Below are 15,883 nucleotides of genomic sequence, written 5' to 3' on the forward strand. Positions count from 1 at the left end.
ATATATGTCTATATTGACATGTATATATATATGTCTATATTGACATGTATATATATATGTCTATATTGACATGTATATATATATGTCTATATTGACATGTATATATATATGTCTATATTGACACATACACACACACACATATATGTATATATATGTGTGTGTGTGTGTGTCTATATTGACACACACATGAATATACCCAGATACATAAACATAAAAACATAAATTTACCAAATTCTATCTTATTGGATTTGATTCCGGTTGCACTCACGGTTGCCATGTTTTTCTGTAACTTTTCAACTTGGTGTCAATATTCTGTGCTGAAAATGAGATTCTATATCAATAAGATTATCGTCTCAGAAACAATCGTACACAAATTTGTTTAGGATTTTCTTATTTTGTTTTCTCTCTCTCTCTCTCTCTCTCTCTATATATATATATATATATATATATATATATATATATATATATATATTTGAATATTTTGGCAGCAAGTCATTATTCAAGCACGTCTGATTGAACACGACAGTTATTCTTTTTGCCGAGCGGTCTTTTTAGTTTCGGCAGGCATGTTATATAAAATGGCGCTCAAACGTTGTTGTTTAGCCATATTCTTAAGCGCTATCGGTGCCTCCGATTATCATCAGGAACAAAAAAAATAAATAAATACACCAAGTCTCAAAAGAAAAAAAGAAGAAAATGAAAAACGAAAACAATCGCTCCTGATGATAATCAGATGTACGGATAGAAAACATTTGAGAAGAATATGGCCAAACAATAACTTTTGGGCGCCATTTTATATAACATGCCTGCTGAAATTAAAAAGACCGTTCGACAAATTGAAAAGATACACACACACTCACTAGCAGTCCGCCTGGCGTTGCCCGGTCATGAGATACGTTTAAAAATGATATTTTAATTCATGAAAATTACGTATTTATTATTATAGAGCAAATTCTCTATTGATTATTATATTGTACCGAATATATGGCAGTGAGATCAAAACTAAAAAAAAATATTTTTGACTTGGGTACCATCAGCTAGAATCGAAACAAAAACACAATTCTGCATCCTCATTCCTTAGCCTCTGAGCCACGCCCTTACATACATACACACACACACACACACACACGTGTGTGTGTGTAAGGGCATGGCTCAGAGGCTAAGGAATGAGGGCGCATAAGCCTAAAGAGTCCTAGAGTGGATGAAACGCGGAATATTCAGTGTAGCTTAATCGCCATATACATTTTATAACTTACTAACTAGCTCTACCTACGTATTGAGCACTTTTGAAGTAAATACTTAAAGTTTATGCATAAATCTATACTTTCGTATATTTATTTTATGTAAGTAAATGAAGTAGTTATATATATTAATCTGTCATCTCGTTTTTTTTTTAAAGATGGGATAGTCTAATCCTGGAAGACAGGGTGCAAGCAAGAAAGTAAGCAAGCTCCACAGAATTTTATAATTATATAGATATACTAGCATTTCAGTCCGGCATTGCCCGGGTATTTGGAGGTATATGTTGAGCAAAAAAAAAATTGACCGCTTTTTTTTTTAACTTTGACCCCTATTATGACCCCTTAACATTTGTTTTGGACTCAAATCAAGTTATTAAGTTAGATTCATGTCCAAGGAACCTATATCTAAAATTTCAAGTGTGTAGACCCAAAATTGTCAGAAGAGTTTGGTAAAGTTCTCAAAGGTCAAATCGTTGAACTTTGACCCCTTAATCGCCAAATTTCTGGCCGAAAACCGATCACATCGATTTTCCCAAATCTCAGTACCCTGTATATCAAATTTTGCGTCTGTAGTTTAAAAATTGACAGAGTTATTGCATAGGGAAATGTATTGACAGACAGACACTTTCACTTTTATAGATATATATAGATATATTCCCCCTCTGTATGGCTTTTTTTATTTATTTATTTTTTTTTTTAAATAAAATAAATAAAAATTTACTTGTAACAATTATTTATATATATTAGTTAATCAAGCCCTAGTCCAGAACCTAACAGCTGCTAAACTCCTGACTAACAAACAATATGGATTCAGGCAAGCCCGTTCAACAGCAGATATCTTAACTAGTTTCTGAACGTATATACCGTTCATTGGATAAAACAGGGGAGGGTAGAGCGGTAGCCCTTGATATATCTAAGGCTTTTGACAGGGTATGGCACGATGGTCTTCTAAGGAAAATTAGATCATATGGAATCACTGGAAGAATTCATAATGTAATTAAATCCTTCTTAAGTAATAGAAAAATCAAAGTTGTCCTTGACGGACATACATCCAAACAATATGACATAAATGCGGGAGTACCTCAGGGGTCTATCCTTGGACCTCTATTATTCCTGATATTCATAAACGACCTCCCTGATAATATTGTTTCGGAGATGGGTATATTTGCCGATGACACCACTCTCTATAACAGATATGAGGGGAAAACAAATGAACACATATCCAAGGCAATGGCAGAAACACTAGAGGACGACCTCCAATCCGTAGTGGAATGGGGACAGAAATGGTTGGTCACATTCAATGCTGCTAAGACTAAGCTTGTTTCCTTCAATAACTACAAGAAACCTTCTCTACCACCAATAGCAATGGCCAAGAACACATTGCCTGAAAGTACTTCTTTTAAACTCCTCGGCCTAACGTTTACAGGGAATATGAACTGGAATAGATACATTGAGAGCATTGCCAAGGCTGCTGCAAGGAAGGTTGGCTCCCTCTACCGTGCTAAAAAACTACTTACGCCTGCCAGTATCCTATACATCTATAAGGCAATCATTCGCCCATGTATGGAGTACTGTTGTCACATCTCGGCTGGTGCATCTGCTGCTTGTCTCTCGCTCCTGGACAGGGTTCAAAAAAGAGTCGCCAACCTGATAGGTCCTGAACTGTCATCTAGGCTTCAACCTCTGTCCCATCGACGAGATGTTGCATCCCTCTGCCTGTTCTACAAATACTTTAATGGTGAATGCTCTGACGAACTGCAAACACTTGTACCTCCCCGACGTAACTACCCCCGACAAACCCGACAAGCTACTAAGTCTCATCCCTTTACAGTAGAGATCCCTAGGTGCAAGAAAGCCTTTTACTCCAATAGTTTCTTCCCCAGAACTGCGGGTCTTTGGAACTCCCTTCCGGGATTCTGCTTTCCCAACTGCAATGATATGCAGAAGTTTAAGTGTAATGTTAACAAACATCTTTCTACTCTTCTCCCCTCATAATGACCCCGCTAATTAATTCCCTAATAGTAGCCTCCTGCTTCAAAGTGGCACTGTGCCTTGTTTGGGGTGAAAATTGAATAAAAAAATTTAAAAAAAAAATATATATATATAATTGTCAACCTGATATATATAAGGTTAGAGGCTATACCAAGAAACGTTGTCATAATATCCAAAATTAGAACAATATTTGAAAAAATAATTCACAAATGTAAAATTTAATGTGTTGAAGATGAAGATCCTGTTATGGATCGAAATATCGAATTTCATTTTAATAAAATGTTTGTTTATTAAAATAATAAAAAAAAACATTCTGCACTTGTTTGATCTTTAAAACCGTTAAGCTTTGAATTTAATAAGAAATTACATTTTTCTTTTTAAGGTTCCCCTGTGTCACCAGGTAAACCTCAATGCGAGATGACTAACCGAGGTGTGAACATTTCCTGGACTAATCAAGGCGAAGGGAATTATCCAATTCTCAAATATCTTTTACAAGCAAGAAAAGAGGGTAAGAATATTAGAATATCATATATTGATTTTTATCAATATTACTTTGATTTTTTTTTTTTCATGTAATATATACTTCAGCAAAGAAGGTGTAAACCATTATAACTATTTGCTAATATTTTCTCCTCTGAAGAGATTGTAGACATCAAAATCCTATAGGATAAGGAGTTAAAATATTTCAAATGTATTCTTTGTCTTACATAGAATAATAATCTTTTGATTTGAAATGTAACCATTTCACGTCATAAATTTTTTAATTTATTGAATAACTAAAGTTTGATATATATATATATGGGTGTCCAAAAAGTTGCTGAAGGGTTTGGAACTTAGTCTTTATTTTTGATAATTTCTGTAATTTTAACACAATCTTCTTAAGACATTGGAAAATTAAAAAAAAAAAATGTAAAAATCCAAACAATCTTTATTTATGAAAAAATAATGTCTTTTAAATGTTGCTCATTTTCAGCTTCACATATTTGTGCTCTTTCCAAAACATTATTCATGACAGATTGCAGAATCTCTGGATTGCGATTTAACTCCCTTATTTCCTTTCTGATGTTTTCCTTCAATTCTTGCAGGGTTTGTTAACATAGACAGCGCACAATGTTTCGAATTGTATTCTCACTTGGGCTATCACTTACATAAAAATTCTGTCGATTAGCTCTTTGGGTCAAAACAATTGATCCCTGATTTTGTTAAAACAATTCCACAACTTGCATACATTGTTCAATGCTAGACTTACCACAAAATTAATTTTCAAAATATTATCTATAAAATATATGAAATAAAGAAAAAATTAATCATTAATGGTAAAGTGACAAAGATTTTCAGCCCTTTAGTGACTTTTTGGACACCCTGTATTATCTATGCATCTAAGGGGCCATCTTAAGCCAGCAACCCTTTATGTAACCCTTTATGACCTGGTTGAATTAATTCGTTCAGTCATGAATAAATATAGCGATACAAATAAAGTGGAAATTGATTCAAACACGCCTTGTACATATTAGTTCAGTATCTGGGTAGATTCCGGATACCTCCAGATTGCAACTGCCCATTGTTTACATTCATGATGCCGCCATCTAAACTTTTTTTAATTTATTTATTGTGAACGATTATCGTCATCTTTTTTAGTTGTTGTTTCATGACGTTTCGGCCAACCATTCCTCTTGCCTTCGTCAGGTGGTAACTTCCATAGTTGTCGTCTCACTATGTTTTTTTTTTTTTTGGCCAAGTAAGCCTCTGGCTGGCTTTGGTTATAATTGAAACTTCCATCTTCAGACAATGCTCACCTGGAACCGTAGAGATTCAACGTATTTGTCTACTGTGCCACGGGGCCCCAAAGGGGCGATCAAGGTTGGAGTTTTTGGTCTTAAGATGACAACAACTATGGAAGGCAGTAATTGCTGAGGATGCAGTTAGAAGATTCGGCATTCCTATCTCGTCGTGGTTACCACCTGATGAAGGCCAGAGGAATTCTTGTTGTGTAGTCCTCTAAACTAATCAAATTCTGCTCAATTTCCACCATTACTGATCATCACAATGTTGTCTCACCATCCACCTGACAATCATTAACCCCTATCCTCGAGTTGCATTTGGGCCTTGATAAGTTATGACGCTTTAGTAAAAAACGAAATTTGGTACAAATAAACTTTAGACAACATTTGACTTTTCCACAAGGCTTCTGTCATGAATGTCCAACAGTGTTTATTTTTATGACCATTCATTGATAGAGGGAGCACTTTAATAATCGTCTCAACAGTAAGTGGTGTGATCCTGAATGGGCTTCATACTCACCGGACCTTAATCGCCCAGATTTGTATTGGTGGAGTTCTGTTATATATATATATATATATATATATAAAGATAAAATAATTAAAAAAAAAAAATTAACTAAATAGGCTTACTTGGCCAAAACGTGGTGAGACAACTATGAAAGGCAGTAATTGCTGAGGATATAGTTAGAAGATTCGGAGTTCCTATCCCGTCGCGGTTACTACCTGATGAAAGCCAGAGGAATAGTTAGTCGAAACGTCGTGAAACAACAACTAATAAAGATAAGGATAATAGTCCGCAATAAATAAAATTAATAAATAATGATGATTTCAATAATGAATTCCAAATAAATAATATATAACTATTTTTTAATCATCTACATCATAATTCAGGTCATAAAGGGTTAATCGATTCGACTGCAGAGAAAGTAGACTAAATTTTTGTTAAGTGTCCATCACCTCTCACCAATACCTTTGTGATATATGGTTGGTCGGGTTTTCATCTCGCTCTTTAATTCCTAGGCACATTTTATTTAATAAAACCCGAAATGTGATGCATAAAAAACAACCAGATCTTCCACATTAAATGCAATATATTTTAAATATACATTTTTTTTAAATCTATTAACAGCTTGGAGATTAAGATAGGAAATACAGAAATATTTTATTATACTGTATTTGTCTTGCATACAATAAAATTTCTATATTTGAAATTTAACTTTTTCAAATCACAAATTTTAAATTCCTAAATTATGATTTTTATATATATATATATATATATATATATGTATATATATATATGGCGATGAATCCTGAAGGATTGGAATATGCTCTGACTTATGATAAATATGGTGCCAGCAGAGAAGGTTGTTATTTAGAAGTTAGAAAGGGTCGAAAATAGAATTAATAAACAAAGTCTTTTTATTTAAAATATGCCTGAGAGAAAAAAATGCTACCCCCCCCCCACACACATAGTCTGTTTAATTCCCTCAGAGTAGAAACAAGGGGGGGGGGTATATGCAGGTGACAAATATATTAGTGGAAGGGGTTGACCTGGTCTAGGCAAATGTTTTAATTGGTGTCAGTTTGTTGAATGTCATCTTTGTGAATATCTTTTATTTTATTATATTTTTTAATTAGGTTAGCCATTGTTGACGAGACAACATGGTTGAATCGAAGGGATATTTCTGATGTTTCTGCAGTTTTATTTGTGTACATCTTGTAAGATCAGTGGGAGAGAACGTCGGCAAAGTGCTCTATTATAATCAAAAGGCAAAAATAAGAGTATATTTATTTATGCATGTTTTGCTAAAGATTAGGACAACATTCGGTTATAGTCAGCTAACACACTTCCTAACTTCCGGTGTAGCGCTACCGAAAGCAGTGACAGGGCAAAACAGTTCGTTTGTATTTTTTTTCTCTACTGTATCTCCCCTGTACATGTACACTTTTTATTGCGTTTTTATTATTATTATTAGTATTATTATTATTATTATTATTATTATTATTATTATTAGTATTATTATTATTATTATTTTTATTATTTTTATTATTATTATTATTAGTATTATTATTATTATTATTATTATTAGTATTATTAGTATTATTATTATTATTATTATTATTATTAGTATTATTAGTATTATTATTATTATTATTATTATTTTTATTATTATTTTTATTATTATTATTATTAGTATTATTATTAGTATTATTATTAGTATTATTATTATTATTATTATTATTATTAGTATTATTATTAGTATTATTATTTTTATTATTATTATTAGTATTATTATTATTATTATTATTATTATTATTATTATTATTAGTATTATTATTATTATTATTTTTATTATTTTTATTATTATTATTATTAGTATTATTATTATTATTATTATTATTATTATTATTAGTATTATTATTATTATTATTTTTATTATTTTTATTATTTTTATTATTATTATTATTATTATTATTGAGTAATGCTTGAAAAGTTTTTTTCAGTCTTATTTTTATTAAGAATTATTGAAATCAGTTTGTTTGGTTTTTTTTTTTTAAGAATTATTGAAAAGTTTTTAAATCTTTTTATAAACTATTTTTGGAATATTATGTATTGGATATGTTTTCTTAGGATGTTTAAAAAATAATTTTTTTTTTTTTTTTTTCATTAATTTTATTTTTATACTTTCATAAACACGTATTAAATAAATTCAAATAAAAAAAATGTATTTTTAAAATTAAAAATAAAATCTTTTATTTTTATAATTTCATAAACATATTTATTATATAAATTCTAATAAAGTACTTATTTTTAAAATTACAAAATATAAAAAACATTTTATAATTTCATAAACATATTTCTTATAAAATTTCAAATAAAATAAAAACGTTTTTATTTTTTATTTTTATTTTTTTAGATTTTATTAAAAATGCAAATAAGGACTAATTGTTTTTTTTATCTGTATAATTTTGTCAATTGTATACTTTTAAAGCTATTTTTGTCTTTTTTTAATTAAGAATTATTGAAATTAGTTTAATTTATTTTAAGAATTATTGAAAACACTTTAAAATTATTTAAAACTATTTTGGGGATATTATGTATTGGATACGTTTTTTAAGATGTTTGAAATTTTTAATTTCAATAATTTCATTTATTTTGATTTCAATAATTTTATTTTTATACTTTCATAAACATATTTTTTATATAAATTCAAAACTTGTCAATTATGTCTTCTTTATATATTTTATTTCAATAAATCGCTTCACAATAGAAATACTGAAAACAAAAGTGAAGGAACTAATTTGCCTTGTCACCGCTTCTGGTAGCGGAAGTTAGGAAGTACGTTAGCTGACTATAACCTCAACATTCGTCTCGTTGGTTTCAAATTAACAAATGATTACTTGTTGATTTTATAACCAACGGTACTAATGTTGTTCTGATCTTCTGTAAGACATGAATAAATATGTTCTTATTTTTGCCGTTTTCTTAGTAATCGAGCACTCTGGTTAGGTTTTGAGGATAACGTTAATCTCTTTGTTTATATTTTTGCTGACAATTCTTCTCTTGTTGATTCTGGTGCCGTTCTTCCGGATTTTCCTTTGAAAATTGATTAGGGTTTTGTTTTGCTCCCCCGCCCCACTCGAGGATAAAGGATTAATGAATTTTTAGTCAGAAAAGAACATTCTTGATAATCAAACCTTTAAAAAAAAAAAAAAAAAAAAAAAGTCCGGGGGGGGGGTAAATTTTTAACTTTCCATCTTAACACTCACATTTAAAAGTAACAACGTTTGTAGGTTTTCAGATATGCTGAAAACGAATATCATATTTTGTGCAAACAAGTAGTTTTCTGGATATTAAGACTTTTTTTTTCAGTGTATTACTTAAACATCAGTGGCGTTTGCCATTCTTAACACGAGGAGGAGAGTGATTTGTAACGGGCATACTCATTAGTACTTGTTAATGAATGTAAGGTGGAAGTGCAGTAATCATTAATGGTGTAGATTCGGTAGAATTTGAATTATTCAAGGGGACAGTTCAATAAGAACTTGTTTACATAGGACTTGAAGGCACCCATATTGTAAGCGGCCAGGAAGCAGGTCAGTGGCCACAGGTGGACAGTTCTAGGAAAGAAGCTTTGTTCATGGAATCTGTGTTTAGATTTACGCACGGATAGAGGATGAGGAAAATTGTCGATAATAGTTGTAGTTAGTTGAGTGTTTTTTGTGAAAGTTTGGCATGGGGTGGGAGGGGCCATAGATTAGAACTCGGACAAGCACTTGCCATGAAAATAACGATAGAGCAGAGACAGGCTTGCAAAAGAGGTTTTAGGGAAAAGAAAAAGGCATAACCTACTAGATTTTGAAATCAGTTTTAAACTCTATCAAGGTAAGATATGGTGCGCTGCTGCGCAAATCCTGCCCAGATATGGCAACAGTATTCATATTTGTCTCTTCTACAAATAGAGAATTGCATCGGTAAGGAGATACTTACTGGAGTGATAGAATGATCCAACCATTTTTCCAGTGATCTTGGCAACAGATTTCATGTATGTGTTCCATTTCAGATCAGGATTGAAGGTCAGTCTCAGAAGCTTGTCAAAACGTGGCGCTTCCTCAAGATGAGGCTCGGTCGGTGGGGCATTAGAATACGCCGACTGCCCCCCTGCAGAGGGTAAAAGTCCCTCAATGGGGGTCCTGGATATGACCTTAAACTATATCCAGTGGTGAGGCCCCAGGTTGTGGGCTTTGGAGAGTATGGAGAGCCACCCTTTAATTTACCATTGCTCCCAGGTCCACTCTGACCCGGAGTGGTAGTACCTGTTAGGGTCCCAACTATGGGTTAAATAGAAACCGACATGAAAACAACAAATATATTCTATTAAAAAGATTTTTCTTCAAAATCTTTGGATTCGGCATTAAATAACCCGAAAAGGGTTGATATGCCGTAAAACAAAAACAACCAACCAACCAATCCTCAAGACGAGAACCATTCATTTCAATTGGGGTGTGATGAGTGTCAGACTAATTATAACGAAAAAAGAAAAGCTTGTTTTTTTGATGCATAAAAATTAACCAGCCACCTTTTTCCCCATTGCACCACATGCTCAAGATCAGAAAAGAGAGTATCAAAAATATCTTGGTCATTGCGTTGTGGCCATTTGTGTTGTTTGCATAAATGTCTACAAATGATCTAAGAATGTGATTTTGGAGATCATTGATGAAGATCAATCAAGAAGAGAGTTGGGCTCAGGATGAAACGCTGAGTGATGCCAACGTTGATACTAAGAGCTTCTGATTTCTGCTTATCAATGACTACTCTTATAAGCCTATCAGAGAGAAAGGATTTAATAATTTCCAGCTATTCTATAGCTGGTGAGCTTATGAAGTAGACCTTTATGCCATGTTCTATCAAAAGCCTTGGATTTGTCAAGAGATATTGCTCTAGAAACAAAACCCTTGTCAAGAAATTCACTAATCCTGTATGATATTACAGTTAGCACATCAGCAGGATGAAAACCGTATTGCATGTCACTGAGTATGTTATTTCTGATGATTCTGTAATTATCATTCCAAAGATAGTTGCTAGGGTTTTTACTGATCTTGATTAGGCTATTCAATTACTGCTGTTCTTAAACGTTGAACTCCTGAACTTTTTTCTATCGTCTCTAAATTATTTAATCTTTGTCTAAGTCCTGTGTTCCTTTTTGTTGGAAGGAGTACTGTGTTGTCCCAATTTTTAAAAGTGTTGGTGATCTATCCGATCCAGCTTAGTATCATCCTGTTCATTTTATTTTGAAAGATTGGTAAACGGCAAGCTTGTTCATTTTCTGACGAGTCTGGGCTTCTTTAAGAATGTTCAGTATGGCTTTCATGATTTTCATTCAACATCTGATTTTTTAACTGTTATTACTGAGTAGGATGGCGGGACAGCACTACTATCAAAGGAAAAGTTAGGTGCCTCCTTCCTTCCATTAGTCAGTGAGAGACTCTTGAGCAAGGTTGATAAGTTGCAGGCTTGTTCATTTTCTGGAAAGTCTGGGCTTCTTTAAGAATGTTCAGTATGGCTTTCATTCATACGGCATAATCATGTTGACCCACCGTTCCCGCTGGATCACTGAAGTTAAGCAACGTTGATCCTGGTCAGTACTAAATGGGTGACCATTTGGGACTTCCAGGTGCTGTATGTGCTCTTCGCTTATCTCGGCATTGTTTCCAGTCGTCCTGGACTCCTCCTTGCCACTGAACTCAAACAGTGCCGATTCAGGAGAGGGTTTTTGACAACGTGCAGAAACGTATCTGTAATTTCATTGCCCCCTCCCACACCCTTTTTTCTTCACTGCAACCTCTCTTTCACAGACGTGATGTTGCTAGTCTCAATCTTTTCTACAGATACTATTATGGCATGTGTTCCTAAGAATTGTCTGATCTATTTCCTGCTTGCTTTTTTTTTCTAGCTTGTTTGACTCGATGATCAAGAGGTCTCCAATTCGTCATTTTAATATCTCATTGTAATACAGCTTCCTATTCCAGTAGCTTCTTTCTAAGACCTGCAAGCTTGTGGAACTCTTTTCCTGCTGACTGTTTTCCTCCTACCTTGGTCTTTACAAGATTAAGGCCAATAGGCATCTCCTGTCTTTGCGATAATCATCTTTTGTTCTTGTTAGCTCCTTACAACAAGTGGCTTCACACATTGTCTGGAGCGATTTCAATAAAAAGATATTGAAAAATCTATGCACAATATATATATATATATATATATATATATATATATATATATATATCACCTTATATTATGTGTATACATTATCTAAAACTGTATATTGTAGTCAAGCTGTCGGTTTAAGCTAAATAAATATTAATTTATCATTCCAGAGAATTTATAATTAGGCAACAGGAGAAGATTCCAGCAGCTACTTTATTTTCCAAAATTGAAAATAATATAAGTATTTGAATAGATACTAAAATGATTGTAAAAAAAAAATAGCGGGTTATAGTTAGCTAACGTGCTTCCGGTGTGGCTACTACCGGAAGTGGTGGCAAGGCAAATCAGTTCCTTCATTTTTTTTTTTTTTTCTTTTTACGTGTACGTTTCTCCTGGGCATGTACTCTTTTTTAATAATAGTTGAAAAGTTTTTTTTTTTTTGTCTTAGTTTAATTAAGAATTATTGAAATTAGTTTATTTTTGTTTTATTTATTTAAAGAATTATTGAAAACACTTATGTTCTTAAAAAAAAAAATAAATAAATAAATAAAAAATTATTGCAAACACTTTTTAAAGTTATGCGAATTTGCTTTTATTTCTATCTGGTATTGAACATTCTGAAAATAAGACATTTGTTTTAAAACGATTGTAATTTAAACGATTAGATATATGCCCTTTAAAAATTATATCTTCATATTCGCACATCCGACTTAGGCTAGGCCGACTACTTTGCGAGGTGGTGAGATGTATGTACAAATAGCTACATACAGTTCTCCAGGTTAGAGTTCGATGAGTTTGTGTCTGGGAAGAGACGCAGAGGGGGTGATGGTTGCACTGGATTTCGAGTAGATTTCGTTTTGTTTATTTGAAATCGAAATTTAAAATTTTGCAAAAACTTTCTCGTCAACCTAACACTTGGACACTTTGATTGTTAGAGAAATTATGAAAATGGCTGCAAAAAAAAAAAAATTAAAATAAATAAAAAAATACTGTTTGGTTTGTATTACTGTACACATAGATTCGAAAAAGTTGCCAAAAAAAAAACAAATATATAACAAATAAATGTTATCAAAGGCCATATAAGTTACTTTTCTACCTAACTGGATATGTGTTTAGTGTTTTTATTTGATGTAACATGTTTATTTAGCTCGAAAAACCTAGTGTTTACCGATGTATTAGAAAGTTAAAAATGGCGCCCAGCTCTCTCTTTGACACGGTGAGTTTGGGAAAAGGAGTTAAAAATAAAAATTTTTTTAAAAAACTAGACAAAATACTTTTAGAAACTCGCTCAATATATGTTACCGTGACATAGGCTGACGTATATTCGGCTGGTTTTTAACAGTATTTTGTATAGTTTTTTTTATTTTTAACTCCTTTTCCCAAACTTACCGTGTCAAAGAGGGAGTCGGGCGCCATTTTAAATTTTCCAATACATCGGTAAACACTGTTTTTCGAGCTAAATAAACATGTTACATTAAATAAAAACACAAAAAAAAAACATATCCAGTTAGGTAGAAAAGTAACTTATCTTGCCTTTGATAACATTTATTTGTTATATATTTTTTTTGTTTTTTTTGGGGGGTTTTTTGACAACTTTTTCGAACCTGTGTACAGTAATACAAACTTACTCTGAAGATACTCACGGGAATCTGCTTTTCTATTGTCTAGGCGTGACAGACCACTAGACAAAGCCTTATATATTGATACGTGGACGCATCTACGTCCATACAAACTCTGCTTCAAGCGATAATAACTTGGTAGCTTCTTGTCCCACAATATTTCAAATGTCTTTTCTTTTTTTTTTCTTTTTTTCCTTTTTTTTTTTTTTTTACGTTTCTTTTCTTTTTCCTTGGTTTCCGCTCATGTCCGTCTTGATTTTCAGGGAACACTCTGATGACGCCAATCAAGATTTGTAATTGTGGTGAGACTCAAATCTCCTTTATCTGCTTGCAGGAATGACGTTTTAACCCCATCCCCCCCCCCATGAACGCTACTTCTCTTCTGACTTTCTGATTCTTGCGCCCCCGATCCCATCCATCCAGCATCCATCTTTGCAACACATGACTACAACTAAAAGATGATTGCTAGTTCTAATTCATAGCCTGCTGCTTTACTAAACCCAAAAACCGTTAAAAGAAATATATATTTATTAAAATAGTTATATTCTGGACATAATGTAATGGACATACCAATGGTTTCAAATCATCGGTGTCTTCCCAAAGGCTATTAAAATTACAAGTCCATTTCTAACCAATACAAAAAATTATTTAATTTAATTTTTTTTTTTTTTCACCAGCTTTACTGTTTTAATAAATATGTTGAACTCTTACCCGGTAATTGAGCACTCTGGTTAATTTTATCTTTTTATATATATATATATATATATATATATATATATATATATATATATATATATATACTAGCCTAGGTGCCCGGCGTTGTCCAGATGTTTGTAGGTGTGTGTTGAGCAAAAAAAAAAAAAAAAAAAAAAAAAGTGGTAGTAGGCAGGCAGGCTCAAACCCGTACTGCAAAGGAGGAAAAGAACGTGAAAAAAAAAAAAAACGTAACGTCTTTGCCGTTGCGTCCATCGCCAAACCAGAAGTGGCGAAGATTTAAATTAAGCCTTTATCAATCGAAAAGAGAGGATGATTTTCGAAAAAAAGAGAGCCCCCCCTTGTAGAAAAGTATCCAGTTGAGGGTGAAGGAATTAATGTTTTCAGCCAATTTTTCGATATATTGTCGTCTGAAAAGTCGAGCTTCAAAACGATACAGATCTCGTGAAAGTTTCAGGCAGCCTTACATACAAACATACATTTAAACAGACAGGTGAGATTTATATTATAGATGTCACGTCCGGAGGTGCACACATGCAAACACATGCATGACAGCTGGTAGCAAACGCACTGAACGATGAGGTCAAAGTTGTCAGATTGAGATCTGTAGGGTGAAAGGGCAACTACTTGATGCACACACCTGTCAGAAGTGAGGCAGCTGCAAAAACAAAGCAGGTCACATATATAGCCCAGAGAAAAAGGAAAAAGAATAGAAGCCACCGTTAACCAAAAAAAATCAATATTGCACAAGTGTGGCTCTACCCACCCTATCTGCTCTTTCTCTCAGTCTCTGTCTAGGTGCATGCATTTCTGATGCAGTAACGAAAGAAAAAGCAAATAAGTTTTTAGATTTTTATACAAAAATGCATGTAAGAATTTTGCTTTCTGGCTGATGGAAAATCAACTGTGCAACATACTTTTCATATATATATATATATATTTAATCACAGAAAACAACGTCACAGTCCACAAGAGCCATGACAGTCAATAAACTGGAAGTTCAAGACTTGAGTTTCGCCCTTGTTTGGGCTCATCAGTTACATCCAAACTCAGGATTCGAAACCCGAGCCTCTTGCATGCGAGGCAAGCACTCTATCAAATGAGCAAACGCCCCGCACACAAGAAATTCTATTAACCAGCACAGATCAAGCAAATCACGCCGAAATCCAACTGTGAAATGGACCTACTTCATCTCAACAAGGAACGCGGTAATTGGTTGAATAAAAAAATAAAAATGAAGTGAAAAAAAAAAATGGAAGGGAACTGGGACATATATATGCATGCGAGTATTTTTTTTCTTGTAAGTAAAAAAAATATAAAAAAAATGAAAAATACTCTGAGATTGAAACCGAAATCTAAAGACAATGACATACTAGACCAAGCTAACACGATCTTTGAAAATTGTTTTCAAACCTCGTGAAACCGTTGACAAACAGAAAAAAAAAAAAAAAAAAATCTGACTCCAAGGTATTAATTTTTCCATTTTGACCCCTTAGCAGCCCTTTTTTTTTTTCTAGATGAAAACCGATAAAAATGTTTTCCACGTGTCTGAACACCCTATATACCAAATTTCAAGTCTGTAGATCAAAAATTCGTTGAGTAACGTGTCGTCGCAGGCACGAACATTCTCACTTTTATAGATTTATCGTAAAGACAATAGTATCAAAGAGTGTTCCATTTCCAAGGGAAAGAACTTTGCATAACAATAGCTTAAGTAGAAGCTTTTTCGTATTTCTCTCCCTTTAAAGTAAGCTTGAATAATAAATAATTGTATATGTTATTATAGCACAATTAATTTGCACGTCCATCAGTAAATGTTGTAAAAAGAAAACT

The 15,883-nt window shown here is 32.8% G+C and overlaps 2 protein-coding genes across 8 annotated transcripts in view; both read left to right on the forward strand.

The window, feature by feature from the left end:
- Positions 1–15,883, forward strand: part of LOC145268679 (protein sidekick-2-like) — a 363,221-nt gene that overhangs the window by 321,494 nt on the left and 25,844 nt on the right. For 5 of the 7 annotated variants that reach the window (XM_080124179.1, XM_080124182.1, XM_080124177.1 and 2 more), the window contains 2 exons: positions 3,616–3,741; positions 13,600–13,638. In XM_080124179.1, coding sequence (XP_079980305.1) covers positions 3,616–3,741; positions 13,600–13,638 — 165 coding nt within the window. The remainder of the gene's footprint in view (positions 1–3,615; positions 3,742–13,599; positions 13,639–15,883) is intronic. The other 2 variants (XM_080124180.1, XM_080124181.1) reach the window with 1 other exon arrangement.
- The window catches only part of LOC145268680 (uncharacterized), a 175,977-nt gene that overhangs the window by 136,924 nt on the left and 23,170 nt on the right, over positions 1–15,883 (forward strand). The window lies entirely within an intron of this gene.

This window comes from Euprymna scolopes, chromosome 44, assembly GCF_053919585.1.
Source record: "Euprymna scolopes isolate OS-2025 chromosome 44, ASM5391958v1, whole genome shotgun sequence".
Lineage (NCBI taxonomy): Eukaryota > Metazoa > Mollusca > Cephalopoda > Sepiida > Sepiolidae > Euprymna > Euprymna scolopes.